Below are 21,493 nucleotides of genomic sequence, written 5' to 3'. Positions count from 1 at the left end.
ATTTTATTCATATAAATATTTGATGTGAAATAAAAGCCCTATTTCTCCTGAACAAATTGATATATAATATGTGTGGGTGCACTTAACATGAAAGAGGTGAATTATTGTTAAATAAATATATAGCGCAAATTCCACATTTTGTTTTGGTTTTGTTTTGGTCAGAACGTGTACAAATGCCTCTGTCCTTAAGTGGTAACACACACTGAACCAGAGATGTTTCTTTGTTTGGCATTTTATTTTTCTCTCTATTTTTTTTTTTGTATTTCTCAGGTCATAGATTTAAATAACCAGATATCACTATTTGTTACATCAATGTTCAAAACCCAGCATAATATGGTCAAACGTATGCTAATTGCTCTAATCTAGAATTCACATGTTATTCCCCACCCCCATTAACAAATAACCTGCTTTTTTTTCCACTGTGGTCCAAACACTGATTTTTCCAGACAGAAAACCCATTTTAATTGATGCAAAAACACACGCTGTCCTCAAATCCAACTGCAACCTCTTCCTACAATAAAAGTGAAGTACCTCCCTCCTTCTTCACACTTTATTTCCCCTGCTCCTACTGCATAGCATTCTACCTCCTCTGACATAAGCCATTCTCTCAACTCTTACAGATGTTGCCAACGCAGATCCTGGCTACCGTACAGATTTAACACACTGAAAACATGCTGTGATCTTCACTAACGACTACGAGAGAAAGCGACTTGTAACTGGTCCCAAGACAACTTAATCAGGATTACGTCTTCTAGGAAATAAGGAGATATGAACAATTCAAACGCACTTTAGGTACGTACAAGAATGTAACCTCTTATTTGCAAGTTTATTTATTTATTTCGTTACATTTCTTCTGCTGATGTGCTTTGAGCGTCATTATTAAACTACAAACACAAACAACCTGTGCAACGGAGCTTTTCAATGTTTGTTTACAAACTGCAATCGTTTTCTGGGTCATTTTGGAATTCGAAACAAAACTAGGACAGCTTCGAATGGAGTCGACTGATTTTGTAACAGAGCTTTATTTGCTGTTGATAAGACGTATACATGCTAATCTGTTTAGAGTTGGCAGATGGTTTGAGAAAGTAATGAGTTAGACGCAGTAGAGGCAATATACGTAAGGATGCATTTATGTCGAACTTGAAAATTTCTAAGAGTAAAAAAGTAATTGTTCAGTATTCATAAAATATGAAAAGATATTAACAATAAAATGTTACATATAGTGTTAAACCATTATGAAATATATACATGTTTGCAAACACTATGCACATATAATAAACATATATATATATATATATATATATATATATATATATATTTTACTGTTGAATAAAACATATGATGTTCTTACGATATAACGATGCAGTATACTTATGTTGTGCTGTCTCTTTCGGGTTGTTCTTCATAAAGGCTGTTTTTTTTTCTCAACTATGTTAATGTAACAAATTATAATTACATTAGGAATTTTTTGATCTGATTATGTTCTCTCTGTACTTCCAGTCGTGCAGCTCCAAATTTGGTAGGCATTTTTTAAATATTATATCAATTAAAAATATCCCTCTTTCTGAGGATGGTTGAACATCTTTTTTTTATGTGATTAACTATCTTGGGCAACATTTGGTTTGCCATACATTATTCTGTACCGTGTCCATTTGAAATTAAATAACTGTATTAACAATATTTATCTGTCTGTCTGTCTGTCTGTCTGTCTGTCTGTCTGTCTGATCTTAACAGTTACACCTGGAGATGGATGATAAAAGAGACATAAAAAATATGTTTTAACTTTTTAAGTGAATCTCCATGAAAAAAAAAATGGAACAGAACTAAAAATCACTGCAACTGGTAATGTCTGATTTGATTGTTTAGTTTGTATAGTTTAATTTTAAGGTACAGGTGCAAGGTATTTTGTATAGCTGCTTCTATAGAAAATGCTAAGAAATACATCACAGTAATTCTAGCTCTGAACATGTGTGTTGGGTGGTGTGGTGTGGTATGACCTCACGTTATATAGTGGTTCTAAATATATGTGTTATTAACAATTATATTTAATATTAACAAAGTATTTAAAGAGATATTCTTGGCACCATAACAACTTCATCATAATCAAGTTGTAATGGTGCGAGGAGGTGCATCAGCTCTGCCACTTCATTTCTGTTCTAGTCTGAGGCTTCAGTCTAGAAGACCCTGACTGGGCGCCGCTGATAAGCTGAGAAAGTAAGAAGCTCTCCATTCTCGAAATAGAGTGACAAAGATACGGACCTTTTTTACTCTGTTGTGTGAATGGTGAGCAACTGATTGACGAAAAGAGTCAGTTGACACGCTTAGCCTATCAGCAGTGCTCAGTGCGAGGCTTCCTGATTGAAACCTTGGACTGGACCAGAAGTGAAGGAGCATAGCTGATGAATGCTGGATTGAAGACTTTAGGTTTAAACTGTTTGTTAATGGTTTAACCCCTTGAAGTAAGCCAGTGCCCCAGACCTACTTGCACTGTTACAACTTCATTCTGGTAAAGTTGTTATGGTGTCCAGAGTATTGCTTTTATGTTTTCAAGATTGTCCTGAAGTCTTGAGCGCCTTTATTACCCAACTAAATGGTACTCATTTCATTAACCTTGGAATAATGTGAGTTGCCTCTTTTAGGAGTTAAACTGGGATTTTGAGTTTATGCAGATTAAGTCTATCCCCATTAGCTATCTCACTTGCAGAACATGTTCAGATATATTCACCATTGCCCACCCCTGTGATGCTGACTTTACCACTCACTATTATTTGTTTATAGAGATACACTTTATTTTTTAACTAAACAAACATGTTCATAAAACATGGTAATTCCATATATAACCACTGCCATGACAGTAGTCATCCTAGTCTTTTTATCTGTGTCCACAAATTTTAGATATATAACATCCGTTATGTTGTGTTTGTCACGGTTATATTTTGCCACCATGTATGATTTGTTACATGGAAAATCCAGAATTCAGATGTGTTCTAAGAATTTAAGTCATTCTGACCCTCATAATATTTAGAAGAAGAACTGTATAGTATGTATCCTATTATAATTGTAGCATTTGTGTTTGATTTCACTGAATCTCTTAAAAAGTATAATGAGAAGGCAACATTGGTCCAAATTTTCACATAAAGGAACTCTCTGTCTTTACATTTTTTACACAAGAAAACCTTTATTTATAAAGCCAGAGGGTGTAAAATGCCATTTAGAATGTTTTGTTGCCCCCAAGATGCCTTAAAAAATTGTTAGCCTCTAATTGAGTGGCAAGACAGTCCCTTGTTGCAGATCTACTCCGCAGGACACTGTTGCGTTGGTTTGAAGTGTTCCTTTAAATGGCTTTTTCTTGCATGAGTGACACCTAAATCTATTGGTTCAATTGTATTTAGGATGCCACAGGGTATTCCATTAGCTGTCGCAATCTTCAATTAGGTGCTGTCAAAGGATACGGGGAGTTGTTGAAAAAATAATGACTTGAAGGACCACAGCTTTGTAACCACTAAATATCATTACTAAATGTGAAAATCTTGATATCTCTGCAAATGTTTTCACAGTGTATTATATTTCTTCTTCATATTCCGTTGCTTTCATAGTAATTGGTTTTAATTAACTGCATGAAATAAAATGTGGTGATTTGAAAATCTACTGTGAGAGATTTTCCTATAGAAGGTTTTCAGAAGGCAGCTGCTGTCCATAAGAGGCTGGCTGAGAGCCATCCAGATGTGCCCTGTTTCGCAACATGTAAATCCTGCCTTCTAAGTGCACTTTCATCGACAGTAATGGGAGCAATTTGTACCTACAGTCACATATGTTCTATAACGAGAACAAATTAAAAGTGGCATCAGACTCTCCCATTAATGGACTTCACTGGTTTCAGATCCAATACCAACCAAATTACTTGAGGCATCGTCATATGCACTGTCTTCAGGGCCATTATAGAAAAGAGAAATAAAACATGATGAAACATAGAAGTTAAATAGAAAAGGCACCCAACTGCAGAAAACATTACACACTACCATGTTTATAAAATAATACATTTTTATATTTCCAAAAACAGATTTCTATCTCTACTGTAATGCGTATGGTTCGTTGAATTTGGCAAATAAAAAAGAGAAAATGGTCTTTTAAAAAAATGTTATTTATGTATTTATATAACGAGAATATTGGATGGTAATGGTGATAAATGTACGGGTATCTTTGCTAAATTTTTATTCATTTCTTGACAACCAACTGGAAAAATGTATGCCGACATAGCTGAGTTAAAAATAAAATGTCTCCAATTTAAACTATTTTAAGTTAAATTTAAGCTAAATTATCATAATTTGCTGTTTAGTGAATGAAGCTCATTTTTTTTTATTTTTTTTGCCAATGTAATTTCCAGTAGTCTATTCATCTTTGTTATTTGCTTTATTTTTTGCAGCTAGGGATGATTCACTTATTTTGTTTTCTGTCAATCTTGAAAGCTAATTGGACAAGCTGTCGGAAGAACAACATTGAGAATGCAGGTTCAGGACATAGATTTTAAATTCTTATGACCAGGGATTGTGGTTGGATCTTTTTTTAGATTCTTGGAATATATCATCAAGATCTGGATTTCAACTTATTAGGGCACTGATTAGGACGTGGATATTGTTATGAGGAACAAGAGGGCAACATTGTAACCTAAACTCTTTTAATGGAACACGAAGAAACATGTATTCACACCTTAACACCTGTCACGATTCTGGGAACCAAAACACGCTAACAAACACACAGAAAAGGTGCAGTACCGGGCTAAGCACACAAAGAATAGTCAGGAGACAAGCCGAGTAAGGGGAACCAGAAGACAGAATAACGAGAGACAAGCCGAGGTCAAAGGGTAGGAGAAAGTCACAAGGTCGGATAAACAAGCCAGAGAGTACATAAACCAGAGAGAATCACAAGTAGAACAGCAATACTAGAAAGCAAAGACCACAACAGGGCAGAGAGAGACAGGAAAGGTAAGTATTTAACCCCTTTTAAACCCATTGCTTAACTCTGATTGGATAATTTCCAATCAGAGTTAACAATCACACGTGGGAGATATTTATACCTCCCACTGTGATTGAGGCACTGTGCCTTTAACGCCGGGTCAGGTGGCTGACCCCGGCGTTTACAAAACTGGGCGGTCTCCCAGCGTGCAGCGGCATGCATGCTGCCGCTGGGGGACAAAGAGAAAGATGCGGGCGGCATCTGAGGCTGGGAGGATGCCGCTCGCAGAGCGCACGAGGAGAAGGGGACCGCGGACGGCTGGAGGGTGAGTGCCGCGAGCGGACTGCAGCCTCCCCTCGCAGCCACCCGCGTGATCCTGACAACACCAAAATGATCCCCATGCTTGTTTTAAAAAAAAATATATATATATATAGTAAATCCAAATTTCTTTAGCCTAATTGAGATATTTAAAGAAAATAGTTAGTAACCAGTATCTTCCTATACACTTATTTATTATTTTTCTCAATGTCGAAGCTATTTTGAATCAGCATCCAAGTTCGGTCAGGTGTGAAATTAAGTAAATTTGAATTGTTTTGCTTATAAAGATCCAAGTGATACTGTATGTTGGATTACTGCCAACCCACCGAGCCATACTAATTGTCCCCAGGCAGAAAAAAAAAAACTGTTTTTATTTAGCAATGTGGTTTAACAATTATTTCCAATGGAAGGGACATTGCCATTTTTTTTAAACAAACCCCACAATAAATTATTTATTTATTTCTAGCTGTAACATGTTTCACACATAGAGGGAATTTCATATGTAAGAAGCCAAAATGAAAGCATAGTTGACTTTGCAAATGTTTTACACTTTCGCTACTTTGACGTTAAATTTAAAATTCACTGTGAAAAAATTCCTGACACTTCTCACTTTAGTAAATAGCATTTACATTATCTGTTTTATTAAGTTTAATTAGTATAAAAACTTACTTAAAATGTTTTTCTTAAGAAAAAAATTAATTTAAAAAAAATGAAGTGGTATGGATAAAATAGTTCATTTGGTGCCAGCACTAGTTGTTCAGAATTAACTCAACGTATCATTCTTCTGAGGATCACATGATGAGTACCATTGATTTGGGTAGAAATAAATTCTAAACTCACATATACATGAAAAAACAAAAAACAAAAAACAATCAATGGATTATTCCCTGTGTTTTTATTATTGTAAGAAGATTTAGTTATGTTGTGGGTTCCCTGAGATTACAGATTAGTAGATTAGCAGTTAGTTGTCTGCCAGCGTGTGTGTCAGGCTCACAGCGTATACTGTGCCCACTTGCCCAGTGCCACCACTCATATCTGGTGTCACAATAGCTTGCATTTATTAAAAAACTAAACTTTTTTGACTGAAATATAATAGCAGTCAGTTTCCTTCACTAGTGTGCGTTCAGGGCCTGCTCAGTGCCACCACTCACTCATATCTGCTGTCCCAATAGCTTGCATTTAAAAAAAACCAAAACTTTTTGGACTGTAATATAATCGTAGTCAGTTTCCTTCACGAGTGTGCGTTTCAGGGCCTGCCAGGGCACAGTGTCACACCAGTGCAACTCATATCTGGTGTAACAGTAGTGTACATTTTTTTAAAAAAAAATACAGTTTTGACTGTAATAGATTGAATAGCAGTTAGTTGTCTGCCAGCGTGTGTGTCAGGCTCACAGCGTATACTGTGCCCACTTGCCCAGTGCAACCACTCATATCTGGTGTCACAATAGCTTGCACTTAACAAAAGAAAACATTTTGGACTGTAATATAATAGCAGTCAGTTTCCTTCACTAGTGTGCATTTCAGGGCCTGCCAGGGCACAGTGTCACACCAGTGCACCTCATATCTGGTGTAACAGTAGTGTACATTTAAAAAAAAAAAAAAATTGACTGTAATAGATTGAATAGCAGTTAGTTGTCTGCCAGCGTGTGTGTCAGGCTCACAGCGTATACTGTGCCCACTTGCCCAGTGCCACCACTCATATCTGGTGTCACAATAGCTTGCATTTAAAAAAAACGAAACTTTTTGGACTGTAATATAATAGCAGTCAGTTTCCTTCACTAGTGTGCGTTTCAGGGCCTGCCAGGGCACAGTGACCCCCGGTATAAGCAGAAAGTTTGACTTGCTTGAAAGCAGAGAGTCACACCGGACAAGCACTCCTGTCTGCCCTGAACGCACAGGTGGAAAAGTGTCTGACTCCGCAGCAACTGGATATCGGCAAACTGGTTTGTGACAACGGAAAAAATTTGTTGGCGGCATTGCATTTGGGCAAGTTGACACATGTGCCGTGCATGGCACATGTGTGTAATCTGATCGTACAACGCTTTGTGCATAAGTACCCAGGCTTACAGGACGTCCTTAAACAGGCCAGGAAGGTGTGTGGCCATTTCAGGCGTTCCTACACGGCCATGGCGCACTTTTCCGATATCCAGCGGCGAAACAAAATGCCAGTAAGGCGCTTGATTTGCAACAGCCCAACACGTTGGAATTCAACACTCCTAATGTTCGACCGCCTGCTCCAACAAGAAAAAGCCGTTAACGAGTATTTGTTTGACCGGGGTGCTAGGACAGCCTCTGCGGAGCTGGGAATTTTTTTGCCACGTTACTGGACGCTCATGCGCAATGCCTGTAGGCTCATGCGTCCTTTTGAGGAGGTGACAAACCTAGTCAGTCGCACCGGAGGCACCATCAGCGACATCGTACCATTTGTTTTCTTCCTGGAGCGTGCCCTGCGAAGAGTGCTGGATCAGGCTGTAGATGAGCGTGAAGAGGAAGAGTTGTGGTCACCATCACCACCAGAAACAGCCTTATCAGCATCGCTTGCTGGACCTGCGGCAATGCTGGAAGAGGATTGTGAGGAAGAGGAGTCAGAGGAGGAATGTGGCTTTGAGGAGGAGGAGGAAGACCAACCACAACATGCATCCCAGGGTGCTCATTGTCACCCATCTGGTACCCGTGGTGTTGTACGTGGCTGGGGGGAAGAACATACCTCCAGAGAGATCACTGAGGACGAGGAACAGGAAATGAGTAGCTCGGCATCCAACCTTGTGCAAATGGGGTCTTTCATGCTGTCGTGCCTGTTGAGGGACCCTCGTATAAAAAGGTGCCTGAAATGTTACCGAATTACGGCAAGTCGGAAAGGATGCAGCAGTTCCAAAATCAATTAAAAAGTATGCTTTACACAGTGTATAAGGGTGATGTCACAGCACAACTGGAATCTAAGAGGGGAAGAGGTGAAAGTAATCCTCCTCCTCCCACGACCACGCCGGCAAGGACAGGGCGCTTTACAGACGTGTTGTTGATGGAGGACATGCGGAGCTTTTTAAGTCCTACGCATCGCCACAGCCCTTCGGGGTCCACCCTCAGAGAACGACTCGACCGACATTTAGCAGACTACCTCGCCTTAACTGCAGATATCGACACTCTGAGGAGCGATGAACCCCTTGACTACTGGGTGTGCAGGCTTGATCTGTGGCCTGAGCTATCCCAATTTACGATAGAACTTCTGGCCTGCCCCGCTTCAAGTGTCCTGTCAGAAGGGACCTTCAGTGCAACCGGAGGTATTGTCACTGAGAAGAGAAGTCGCCTAGGTCAAAAAAGTCTAGATTACCTCACCTTTATTAAGATGAATGAGGGATGGATCCCGAAGGGACTGACAGTGGGCGATACATTCGACTAAAAAAGGCCTGATGAGGGGGACTACTTAACACACCACTCCTATCTGGTGGCACATTAGATTGCACGCGCAGTGCCCCAAATTTGAAGTAGGAGGACCGACCAAGCATCTTTTTCCATCTCCCGCTTCCTAAAATCGATGCCTTATATACACGTCCCCTGATAGGGGACGTAACAGGGATTAAACTGATAGGAATAGTACTACTTAACACACCACTCCTATCTGGTGGCACATTAGATTGCACGCGCAGTGCCCCAAATTTGAAGTAGGAGGACCGACCAATTATCTTCGGCACTCCAGATGTTGTCGAGTACGTCGCCCCCTATGCTTTGTAAGTATTATGACTGTAAGAGCATTATGGGAGAGGGACTACAATATCTGAAGTGCCAAAGGTTGCCTATTCCTGGTCTGAAAGATTGTGGAGTGCCAAAGGTTGAATACTCATGTTCCGGTATTTGCTATTTATGCCTGCTATAATGCTACACATTATTGTGATGCCAGCCAAAACACTGTACCCCAAAAGCATCACAGACATACATGTGTCTTATTAGTATAACCAATCTCTCTCTCTCTCTCTCTCTCTCTCTCTCTCTCTCTCTCACACTCTCTCTCTCTCTGTCTCTCTCTCTCTCTTTCTCTCTTATAACCCAAGTGCTTCCTTGACATAGTACACTTATGGTAAGCAGTTCCATATAATGTGCTCCTTGTAAAAGGCCTTTTTTTTTAGCATAATTAATTTAGTTTATCAATAATGAACTCCTGTTCTCACCCCCTCTTTTTTCAGACTTACTTATTGTCTCTGTCCATGTCTTTGACCTTTTCTTTGAAACAATTTATATTTTTATATCAGATCTCTACTAACATGTTAGTTTCCTATTGTATGTTACCAGTCAGGGGAATCGTTGGCGTTTTGGTGATATTTTGACCAGTAGGGTGCTAGTTCTCCCCTCGGTTGCAGGTGACTTTGGTAATCATTGCATATATTGCCAGTAAGTTGTTGTAAGGCTTGGATATTTTACATGATTAAAAATCACGGATTTCAGTTGGGATAAGACATTTTTCTAACTTATTCTTAAGGTGTGCCCCCAAACAATGGGGCTAAAACCACACAATATGTTGTTTTCAGCCATGCAAGAGACTCTACTCTAACATATTTTATACCTCAGACACCAGCACCTTTTAGAAATATATGCAGTGAAGTACAGATTGAATAAAGGAATTAAGGTCCAACAGACCACAGTAGGAACTGGAGGGGTTTAGTTAAGTAGTCGGTATAGAGGTATGCAAGCTGGTATGTTGCAAACTATAATAATACCACCATATTGGCCAATCCAATATCTGTTACAGTGATTTAAAGCTTGGTGTCTTTGTTAGAACCCATGTATGTAATGTGTAATAATCTTCATAAATATCCACTTTATTCACTGGAGATAAAATCCAGAAAGTAAGTGACCAAACACTTGTTGATATTGCAATTTTTTTGTCTTTTGTTTAGTTGTCATGAGATTGATGTCAAAGCTCTAAATTATGTGATGGTGTGTTTTAGATATCCCTGCAACGTACTTCCATTTCCAGAAATGTATCCTTATCATCGGGAAATCACAGCACTTCTATCAATTCTCTTCAGGTAAGATAGCCACAGCATTTATCTTCAAACTTTATCTCTTTGTCTTTTTTTTTTTTTTTAAGGTAGTCTTTGTTCATATCAGCCCAAAGAGAAATAAAATGAGGAATCTGGTTGGTGACAGAACTGTATCCCTATTCAGATAAAATAAAGGTTCGGCGTTTGTTCAACTGTTAGAGAAGACAAGACCAGTTGTCTACCCTATTCGTCCAGTTGATTAACAACAGGCTCACATCCACATGAAAACTTTTGGCACTGCATAGGAATACACCTGAAATATTTGAAGGGAGGGTTCCTCTTTCTGAATTTAATTTCTTTTTTTTCCCCACATCGAGATATCCCTTTTTACTTGCAGAGCTCAGGGAGAGCTCTTTGTCTACTCAATATTTGACAGTGATTCTTGATCACCGACAGCATGCAGTGCTGAAAGACCCGTTTATGATATTATGGAGGCCCTAATGCAATACTAATTTATATCAGGAATTGGAGCAAAGTTTGGCCGAGAACTCTCTGATGATGCTCCCAGCAAGTCACTGCCCACTTCCCTGGTACGGCGTGAAGAGGAACATTGCTCCATGTCTTCCATTTCACTAATAGGGGTGACCTGCAGGGTGCTGGGAAGCATGCATCTTTGCTAAACGGTTAGTAAACCATTTATTGGTGATGCAGGACCTGTGCCCACAGACTTCAGGCACCATGACTTCGTCAACCTATGAAGTGGTTATTGTGCCTACAGTGTCCCTTTAACGTGCCTGCAGGATAATATAATGCCATTATTCATTCACATCACACAAATAAAAATAACAGTAGATGAAACACTTTGCGTATTATTGATTTTGTTTATATTTTCTATTTGTTTTCAACAGCATTATGCATTTTTCCTTTGTAAAATCTGATGGCGAAATTCTTCCTCCAACTATTCAAAAGTTAATGAAAGGATACAACAAGTACCTGCGCCCATTCTTTGATAGTAAGTGCTACTTGTCATAAGCTTACCTGTACGGCAATGTGCTGCTTTTGAAAGGTTTGACTTTTTACCTGGGGTCCGAGTGCTACCTTCACTAAAAATGCTGAAGAGCTGGAAGTTCCTAAGCAGGAACTCACATAATGTTGTGAGCTTTACAGGGTTTAGCCCGCTGCAGTGTATCACATAATCACTAGCCATAGTCCTTATGGTTCTTAAACTATTCCTTTAAAAGTTGTTGTTTTATAATTTTTTTTATTTATTTATTTGGCAAAACAACTTCACAGATATTAAGAGTAAAATTTCAGGGCTGTAAAAAGCTATTTTTATGTTTACATAGCTCTCGAAATCAGTATGATATGGTTTTTCTTGTGTCCTTTTTGTGTTTATGCAATGATTACTTTACCTTATTCTCTTCTGGTTGCCAAAATTGATGTTACCCCTTTTCTCAGTTAATTGTGAGAAAATAACATCGAACATTTAAGAGACTGTGACAAGGATAAGACGGGTATAAAATATATTAAAGGAACACAGCTCAGTGGGCTAATGCATCATCAGTACTGGCAGGGTTGACTCATCCATCCGAGGTAGATAAAATGAGTACCATTAAATTGGGTAATAGTAACAACCCCTGGATGTTGGGCTAAGGTAACATTCCCAGGATGTACTTAAAAACCATAGTAATTTGAATGTACCTTTCCTGGTTAAATACTCTGTTATTATTATTTTAATTAATCAAGTTGTTATGATGTCTGGAGGATCTGGTCTTATACTAGGCCAAAATAGCAAATTTGCTTCAAATATAACAATACTGTGTGAATAAATTCAAAGAAAATCATCTTTCAACCCCTCCCCCAAAAAACAGCAATCCTGGAATTTTTATTTTTTTTGTCACTCAAAGTTTTTAATAAGGTCATGCAATAGTTACAGATGGGTGTGATCACACAGATGTCCGAGTACAGTTACACATAGTTTAGCATGGTATACAATGACAATGCAATAACAGTTTATTATCAGGGGTAAGGGAGGGGGGCCTGTGGCAGCAGGGGGGGCGTTTGTCGGAGACATTGCTGCGTCCGGTACATAGGGGGGGAGGTGGGGGATTAGCAGTCTGTTAGTTAGCGTGTAGTGGGGGATCCTGGAACTATTTCATCCTTCTTATATTACAGTATTCTTATCAGAAAACGTGAACCTAATTACTGTCATATTGATACATTGTATCCCTTCTAGTCCATATGGACACAGTAAGGTGGGAGACATGAACCGGTGGATCTAGACACATTGGGTGGGGATACAATTAAACTTCTTGTATTGGTCAGATCTTTACACCACCTTCTTTGCCAGAAGATAATATACAGCCCTAGTGACCCTGCAACAAATATGCCATGCATGGTTTGTTTAGTTATGTGCCAGAGAATATATAGATATTTTTTTTCACTTTGGCTGTTGTTATGTTTTGTTTAGTTTTTTTTTTTTTTTTGCTTGTTTTAGCTGTATGCTGTTTTCATTTTGTATACATATAAAAAGAATAAAAGGGTTTCTTCTATCATTTTAATATTTTCTGGACACACTGGAACATGTGTTCCTCCTGATGCCGAGTCCGGGAGAAAAATACAATTGTATCCCAGGGTTAAAAATGAGATAAAAATAATTGTAAATATACTGATTTTCTTCCGAAATATTCTTTGCTACTTGCGATACTTCCAGCAGTATTTTAAGAGTGAACTCGTTTTCTCTACAAAGCTTCCCCATTGTGCATATCAATAAAGCCACATGGTTGAATGCACAAGACTAAACAATTTTAACCTTAAACAGATTTGAAGATTTGGAATAATCAGCAAGAGATATTATAAAGCATTCCAAGATAATGTCCCCTGAAGATATCCGCCGAGGTTTTGCTAAACTACGGGAGACAGTTTGATATTTATTTCATATATTTGCTTATCTACATTTCCCTCTGGTCATATGTTCTAATCTCAACTGTCAAAGCAATATATATATATTTATACATATATAGTTATGAATTATTAATATGCATTCAAATTAAAAAAGATATTTTTAAGAGCTAAATCTTCAATAGATTGTCAAGATGCTCTGTCAAAAAATGTTGTTCTATTATATTTATAGGCCCTTTCTAACATAGTAATGAATTGCTACTTTATTGCTCTATAATTTATTGTCTTTACACGTGATTTTAGAGTAATGATTTAATTATTATTACATTTATCTAATGTTATGGCCATTTTAAATAATTACTATATATTCAATCTTGGAACGGAATGCAGAGATTCTTTTAATTATTCATATACAAGCTACACCATAATGGCCCTCTACATAATTATTTTATAGAAAGTTCCCTTTCAACAAAATATTACCTGTAAAATGGTTTGCTAATTGATTCCACTGGGTTATCTTATTTAATACTATCACATTATTTAATCACTCAAGTACATTAGCTTTGTCTGGTTCTCACTTAAGATGTTATTATTACCAACTGAATAGTTCTTATTTTATGAACCTTGGGAGGATGACATAGCCTGTTGGTAAAAGCAGGAATCAAACTGCTGTAGAAACTTGTACCATGGACACCGTAGGTCAACTAGTGACCACTGAACAATTACTAGTAGTTAAAAGACAACTGTCGCCTTAAAATCTATTGTTGATTTTAAAGAGAACTGTCACCTTTCAAGTTTTGAAAGACTAAAGGACTTTTTGCAATGCTAAAGACTACCCGGTACGAGTGAGGAGATCCCCCACCACCCCCCTACGTCATTCTGACGAACGCGGAAGTAAAGGAGGTAAATACAGACGCTAGGATGCCCGGTTGCCGGTTGCGTCTAGATAGAAGGGGAGGAGCCTAATACTGAGCAGGAAAAAGGCGTGAAAAGACTCCTATTTAAAACAAGACTTAACTGAATGGATTTACACGTTGAAAAAAAGCTTTGGCTGAAACGCGTCAGTGTGTGGAGAGTGAGATTGCTGTTTTCTATTTCTTTGCTGCAGTTTTTACTTTGTAATAGAACCTTTTTAAAAGAAACTGTATCCTCAGCATTTCAAAAGAAGGGACAAGTAAACAGTCGGCATTTGATTCCAGCTACCACTACTTCTTATCCATTCAACGCTCTTAGTCTGAGCCAGCTTCTAAGTGGCTCAGCAATATGTGAGTTTGTACATTTATTCACTATTTTAAATTTATCTGGATGTTATTAGCCTATGTTTATCCTGATTTTATGTTCACAGGATTCAAATTGAATACAAGGGTAAATAAATTTACTATTTGTGTGTGCTCTCACCACTTATATTTTATTTTCACAAGTTTTGAAAGTAAATCGATTTTTTCAAAACGTATAAGTAAAAAAAAAAATTAGAAACAAAAAACTCATCCCTACCTTTAGTATATGACAGGATCCATCAGCCATATACATACACCTTGTGTCAGACAATGTTTGAAAACCAACAGTTAGTGTCTATGGTCTTTCCTGCTTCTGTGTAGGTGGTGAATCAGGGGACACCACAGAGAAAATCAGTTTTCAAGTACTGTCTAATCCAAGGTGGATGTATATGGCTGAGCATCCTATCATATACTAAAGGTAGGGACGAGGTTTTTGTTGCTTTTTTATTTTTTATATACTTTATTTAAAAAAAATATTTATTTTCAAACGTTGATAAAAGGATTATTATATTAAAAAATAGTTTAAGATGACAGTTGTCCTTGAATAGTCACTTGCTTGAAACTTTTCTTCTTGTGGAACTCACACAGCTTTCCATCTGAACAGATTGTTAAAAGATAGATAAAGATACATGAAGAGGCTTTCATGGAATGTTTCAGAGAAGAAGAGAGAGAGAGAGAGAGAGAAAGAAAGAAAGAAAGAAAGAAAGAGATAATTTATTCTTGAAAACTTCAGTAATAGGACCTCATACGCTCACAGAGTCCCACAATGTGAGAACCACATGACTGAGTCAGGTGGACCCTGATCTGGTTCATGTTGTAGGATCTAAAATAATTGATAAGTTCCCCAAGATGGAATTTCAGAAAGAGATGCTGTTTCAGGTACCATGGATCCTAATGATTTATTTTTAGGTTTTTGATTGTCCTAAAAAACTTGATTATTTTTGAATAGTTCTCTGTTCTTGGGCTGTAAATTGATGTTGAATCAATTTTAGAAAACATACAATTATAGATCCAATCGATATCTAATTGATGATGTCACTTTGTTTCTTATCATTCAGTCCAAGATGTTTTTTCACTTACCTGTATATTTACAGATGGCATCATTTGCTGATTGTCACAGCTAGTAATAAATAGCTAAAATCCATTTTTTTCATAGTACATTGTGTTGAGAACCTTCATATTTTATCATAAGTGAAAAAATTCATAAGTGAAAAAAAAGACATATAGTAAGATATATAACATACCTGTCTTTTTCTATAGAGGCAATTTTGTATTATCTGTGTAATACTCCCAATAGACCATTTATCCCAATCGCCGTTAAATTTTCTTAAAGTAAAGTAGATTTATAGATATTTATTAATGTAATATTCTAGCAACTTGCAATTGCTGTGTGTTGGGTGTTCCAAAAATGAAGTAAACTAACCTGGCCATTACTGATTTGGTTTAAACCCCAGAAAACACACAGGTTTATTCACACAAGTGAGATTTCAAAGTATATTTGAAGGGAATTTTAATTTTAGCCCACCTTGAAAAAAAATCTCTAAGCTAGCTAAGCTTTCATTTTAGCTACTCTGAATTAATTCTAAATTCACTTCAGTAAATAAGTCTGACATTGTTGCAGTACTTTCTTTAGCGTAAACATTTCTAAAGATCTTTCTTCATCATCCAGATAATGACTGTAAACCTAACCATCTGATTGGACCCTGTATGTCGCCTGTCTAATGATGGTGTAGAACAAATCAAATTAATCTTTTATCATTTTGTACTTTATAATACCAGTGAATAGAATAGAATTAATTCAGAAATATGCATTCTTTTTATAATGTCAAATAAAGTTATACATGTTAAATTACAAATTACAATAGACTTTCCATTATATGGATAGTTGGTAAGAACAAGTCACTTTGAACAAAAATCTCATGGTCGGACATAATATGATGTCTAGGATTGTATTTCTTAAAATTGTTTTACAGTTTGGGCATTTTGATTTTTGTTGTGTGCATTCTATGGTATTTGAGTTGATAATTATTTGATTGGAATGTGTGTTTTCTCCACAATACTAATGTGTAAATCTAATGTCCTCTTATTATCATACTCAAGTTTGTTTCAATATATACATGACTACACCATTTAATGCTCAATTCTCTGCCATTTAGGAGTTCAATCACTTTTGTTTATGCAGCCCTAACCACACCTCTCCTCCCTGTGACTCAGACAACAGACATGCTGTGTGTTTACATTGGAAGTTCCTATCCTATTTGAACGGAAATCACACACAAGAGGCTGTTGTGGGCTCCAGCAGGCTATTGAAAGAACAGGGGATAAGAAATTCTAAATACAAAACGTAGTACAATAAAGGAAGCTAAACATCTTGAACTATTTTTCAGGAAGTGAGGAGAGAAGTTGTGTGAATCTCAGCCAGTGGAGGTGTGGCTAGGGCTGCATAAACAAAGCAATTAACCTCAAAATGGCAGGGAATTGAGCAGTGATACTGCAGGGTATGATCTATAGAAAAAAAATGCTTCACAAATCTAAAGTTGTTTTGGTGTTTGGAGCATCTTTTTTTAACCACAGGTGGCCCATCTATTTAGCACTATAACCAGGGCCGCCATCAGGGGGTGACAACCGTGACGGTTGTCACGGGCCCGGCGGTCCTGGGGGGCCCGGACTGCTTTGGCAGTCCAGGGCCCCACAATTACACTCTGCACACATATATAGCGATCATCGCTATATATATGTGCAGCCGCGGGCCCCCCCGGCTCCCTGTATTTGCAGAGGGGGCCCAGCGGACTGCAGGAGCACTTTCCAGCATTTCCCTGCGTCTAACTCCCGCGAGATGTGCTGTCGGTAGAGCGTTGCCATGGGTTACCATGGCAACGCTCCGCGCGGCACGCACACCACATCTCGCGGGAGTTAGACGCAGGGAAATGCTGGAAAGTGCTCCTGCAGTCCAGAATGCCACCAGACCGGACCACCAGGGATCAAAGGATCTTCCCCCCTCCCTGAACAAGGTAAGAAACAGGGAGGGGGGAATAACTTTCATTACATTACATACATACACTAATAAACACACTAACACACACACACTGCATTTATTACACTAACACACACTGCATTAATTACACTAACACACACACTGCATTAATTACACTAACACACACACTGCATTAATTACACTAACACACACTGTATTCACAACACTAACACACACTGTATTCACAACACTAACACACACTGTATTCACAACACTAACACACACTCTGCATTCATTGCACTGACACACACACACTGCATTCACTACACTAACACACACTGCATTCACTACACTAACACACACACTGCATTCATTACACTAACACACACTCTGCATCCACTACACTAACACACACACTGTATTCACTACACTAACACACACACTGCATCCACTACATTAACACACACACTACATTCACTTCACTAACACACACGGCATCCACTACACTAACACACTGTATTCACTACACTCACACACACTGCATCCACTACACTAACACACACACACTGCATCCACTACACTAACACACACACACTGCATTCACTTCACTAACACACACTCTGCATCCACTACACTAACACACACATGCTGTATTCACTACACTAACACACTGTATTCACTACACTCACACACACTGCATCCACTACACTAACACACACACACTGCATTCACTTCACTAACACACACTCTGCATCCACTACACTAACACACACATACTGTATTCACTACACTGACACACTGCATTCACTACACTGACACACACTCTGCATTCACTACACCGACACACACTCTGCATTCACTACACCGACACACACTCTGCATTCACTACACCGACACACACTCTGCATTCACTACACCGACACACACTCTGCATTCACTACACCGACACACACTCTGCATTCACTACACCGACACACACTCTGCATTCACTACACCGACACACACTCTGCATTCACTACACTGACACACACTCTGCATTCACTACACCGACACACACTCTGCATTCACTACACCGACACACACTCTGCATTCACTACACCGACACACACTCTGTATTCACTACACCGACACACACTCTGCATCCACTACACCGACACACACACTCTGCATCCACTACACTGACACACACACTCTGCATCCACTACACTGACACACACACTCTGCATCCACTACACTGACACACACACTCTGCATTCACTACACTGACACACACACTCTGCATTCACTACACTGACACACACACTCTGCATTCACTACACGGACACACACACTCTGCATTCACTACACGGACACACACACTCTGCATTCACTACACGGACACACACACTCTGCATTTATTACACTAACACACTCTGCATTCACTACACTGAAACACACTCTGCATTCACTACACTGACACACACTCTGCATTAACTATACACACAGCATCCACTACACAAACATCCTGTATTCACAGTACACACACTACATCCACCACACATTTAAACATTCTGCATTCACTATTCAGAGACACTGCGTCTAAAACACACACTACATCCACTAAACACATTGCATCTAGTACACACAAAAACTACATCCACTACACACACTGCATCCGCTACACAAACACACACTCTGCATTCACAGCACAAACAGTATCTAATACACACAAACACTACATCCATTACACACATTCTAATTCCACTATACACACCACATTCAGTCCTGCATCATTGTCTGCGGACTAGGTAAGAGTCCTGTGGGCGGACTCGTGGGTGGGCCGGGGGGGGCGGGGGGTGGGGCGGGCCGGGGGGATGGAGCGGGGGGCCCAGACCTTGTGCTTTGTCAGGGGCCCCAAAATTTCTGGTGGCGGCCCTGACTATAACTATAGAATTTAGCAGGGATAACTGTATATATAGATATCTTATTCATAATATTATATGGTTTCTAAGAGTTCCTCTATTTGAAATATATAAATATTTGAGAATACAATAAAAATAGGGTTTGTCTCGGAAACAATCAAATGTTGTCTTATAAAATTTGTGATTAAATAAAAATATAAATATAGACATAATAGCCTAGACTAGCATAACTTAATGATCAATTATAATATTTTACAGCATAGGTTATAAGATTAAAGAATATGCTTGCAATGTTAGTAAAATAGAATCACATACTCTCTTGAACAAGTCAACCTCTCAGCCATGATAAAATGGAACAGAATCTCTGCATCCAAAATTTTCTCCTCTGTGTCTTATAGTAATATTAACACATATGTATTCCTTAGATGTTATGACCTACCTTAACTTGGCAAAGATACAAGGCCATGAGCATTTAATGACATAGCTTTGACTTAGTCATTTCACATGGGAGCATCTTAATACACAGTGGAGTGGAGACCAAATTGAAAACAATAGTTTGAGTTCTAATAGAAATGGAGACTTGGTACATTAGAAAAGCAATATATTATGCTTACAAGGAGTGTTACCTGATTTGTGGTTTTCGTTATCCTCTCTACCATTTAGACAAAACACACATTTCTGCTACATGGTCCATTCATCTATTCACTCTCATCACTCTTAGTTGACCTATACTGGAAACGGCTCCACTTGGTCTGCCATTTGTTTCTTAGTTTGTATGCTATAGCTTACTCTTGTTTTGGAAAGGTTATTTGATAACACTATCTTTCAGTAGTTTATATAGGTAGTAGTAGTTTATATAGGGTCTAATCTTTATTTCACTATGCAGAACATTAATGTTTACACATTATAATGATATAGGTATTGAATAACCAATAATACAATTAAAAAGCCTCTACAAAGGTATTTATTGCTACATAAATCACAAGCAGGTATAAATTTGGCGTATATCAGTAATTTTTATTTTGTGTATCTACTTAAAAATGCATACCGCAAATCAAAATAAGGTATTATTTATCAAATGCCTATAACAACTCTTCCTGCAAAGATAATGTCGAATGAAAAAGACCAGAAACAAAAACAAACAATAGTGCAGTCTCTTATATTAAAGTATTACTTTGGAGCAGCAGAACATTATATCAAATAATAAGGTGAAGTAGGACAATGCAGAAGAAGAATATTGATTGTTTTAAGTGCCTAACCCAAACATTTACTTTGAATGCCTATATATCCACTTTCTTTTACATTCCACAATAAAACACAATGCTGTCTTTTTCTGCTCCAGTGGCTATGTCACACTAATGCCCTCTATCTTTTCTTATATAAAATGGGTAGACATTTTTTATTAGATTTTGCTTGCTCTTCTGAATATCATTGTTACTTTAACAACCCAATCAACTAATGACTACATCTGGACAGAATTTGAATGTTTGGCAGTGATAGGGATACAACCCATAATCCAATAATCCATCTTCTCCTTAAATTGAAGTTGTAAACTTGAGACAATAAAATAAAAAAGAAGGTAAAAACCGGTAACTTAGTCAAATTAAGATTCCCCAGGGACCTAGACAGAATGCCAACTTTGGATCCCTCCTAAAGCTCTGAGTGTTGTGTGTGTGGTGGCTGTGTGTTATATGTGTATGGGGGAGATTGAGTGTTATACATGAGAGTGTGTGTATTGGCTGAGTGTTCTGTATGTAAAGGAGGCTGTGCATAGAGGAGGCTGAATATGCCTGTGCTTGCATGTATGTAGTAGCCGAATTTTGTTTCTGGATGTGTCTGTGTGTGTCTACATGTAGGTGAGTCTAAATGTCACTATGTGGTCCAGTGGAGGACACTATGGGCTGGATCCCTGGTGTTACAGTGAAGGGTTCACCCTTCACTGGCCCATAAGAGGTCCTCCCCATAATGCCTTCCACTGGGTAGAAGAGAAGAATGAGCTGGAAGCAGGATCCCTGATAGTCCTGTAGGGGATCATTGTGGTAAGCACCAAAGTTTGGTCCAGATCACTTTAAAAGCTCCCTTGCTGTTCGGTGCTTAGTCAGTGACTAAAAGCCCCGGCTGATAATATGTGTAGTTCCTATTTTTTTTTCTGTGTGCTACAAATTCTTACAAAAATCACAAAGCATGTTCCAA

The 21,493-nt window shown here is 38.3% G+C and overlaps 1 protein-coding gene across 1 annotated transcript in view; it reads left to right on the top strand.

Annotated features, from left to right (window-relative positions):
* Positions 1-578: 578 nt before the first annotated feature.
* LOC134575780 (gamma-aminobutyric acid receptor subunit pi-like) overlaps positions 579-21,493 on the top strand; it is a 52,520-nt gene continuing 31,605 nt past the window's right edge. Inside the window, exons 1-3 of the mRNA XM_063435187.1 lie at positions 579-792; positions 10,212-10,292; positions 11,156-11,259. Of these exons, the coding sequence (XP_063291257.1) occupies positions 10,243-10,292; positions 11,156-11,259 (154 nt within the window). The 5' untranslated portion in view covers positions 579-792; positions 10,212-10,242. The remainder of the gene's footprint in view (positions 793-10,211; positions 10,293-11,155; positions 11,260-21,493) is intronic.

The sequence above is a fragment of the Pelobates fuscus genome, chromosome 10, assembly GCF_036172605.1.
Source record: "Pelobates fuscus isolate aPelFus1 chromosome 10, aPelFus1.pri, whole genome shotgun sequence".
NCBI lineage: Eukaryota > Metazoa > Chordata > Amphibia > Anura > Pelobatidae > Pelobates > Pelobates fuscus.
This window is presented reverse-complemented; position numbering and strand designations above follow the sequence as displayed.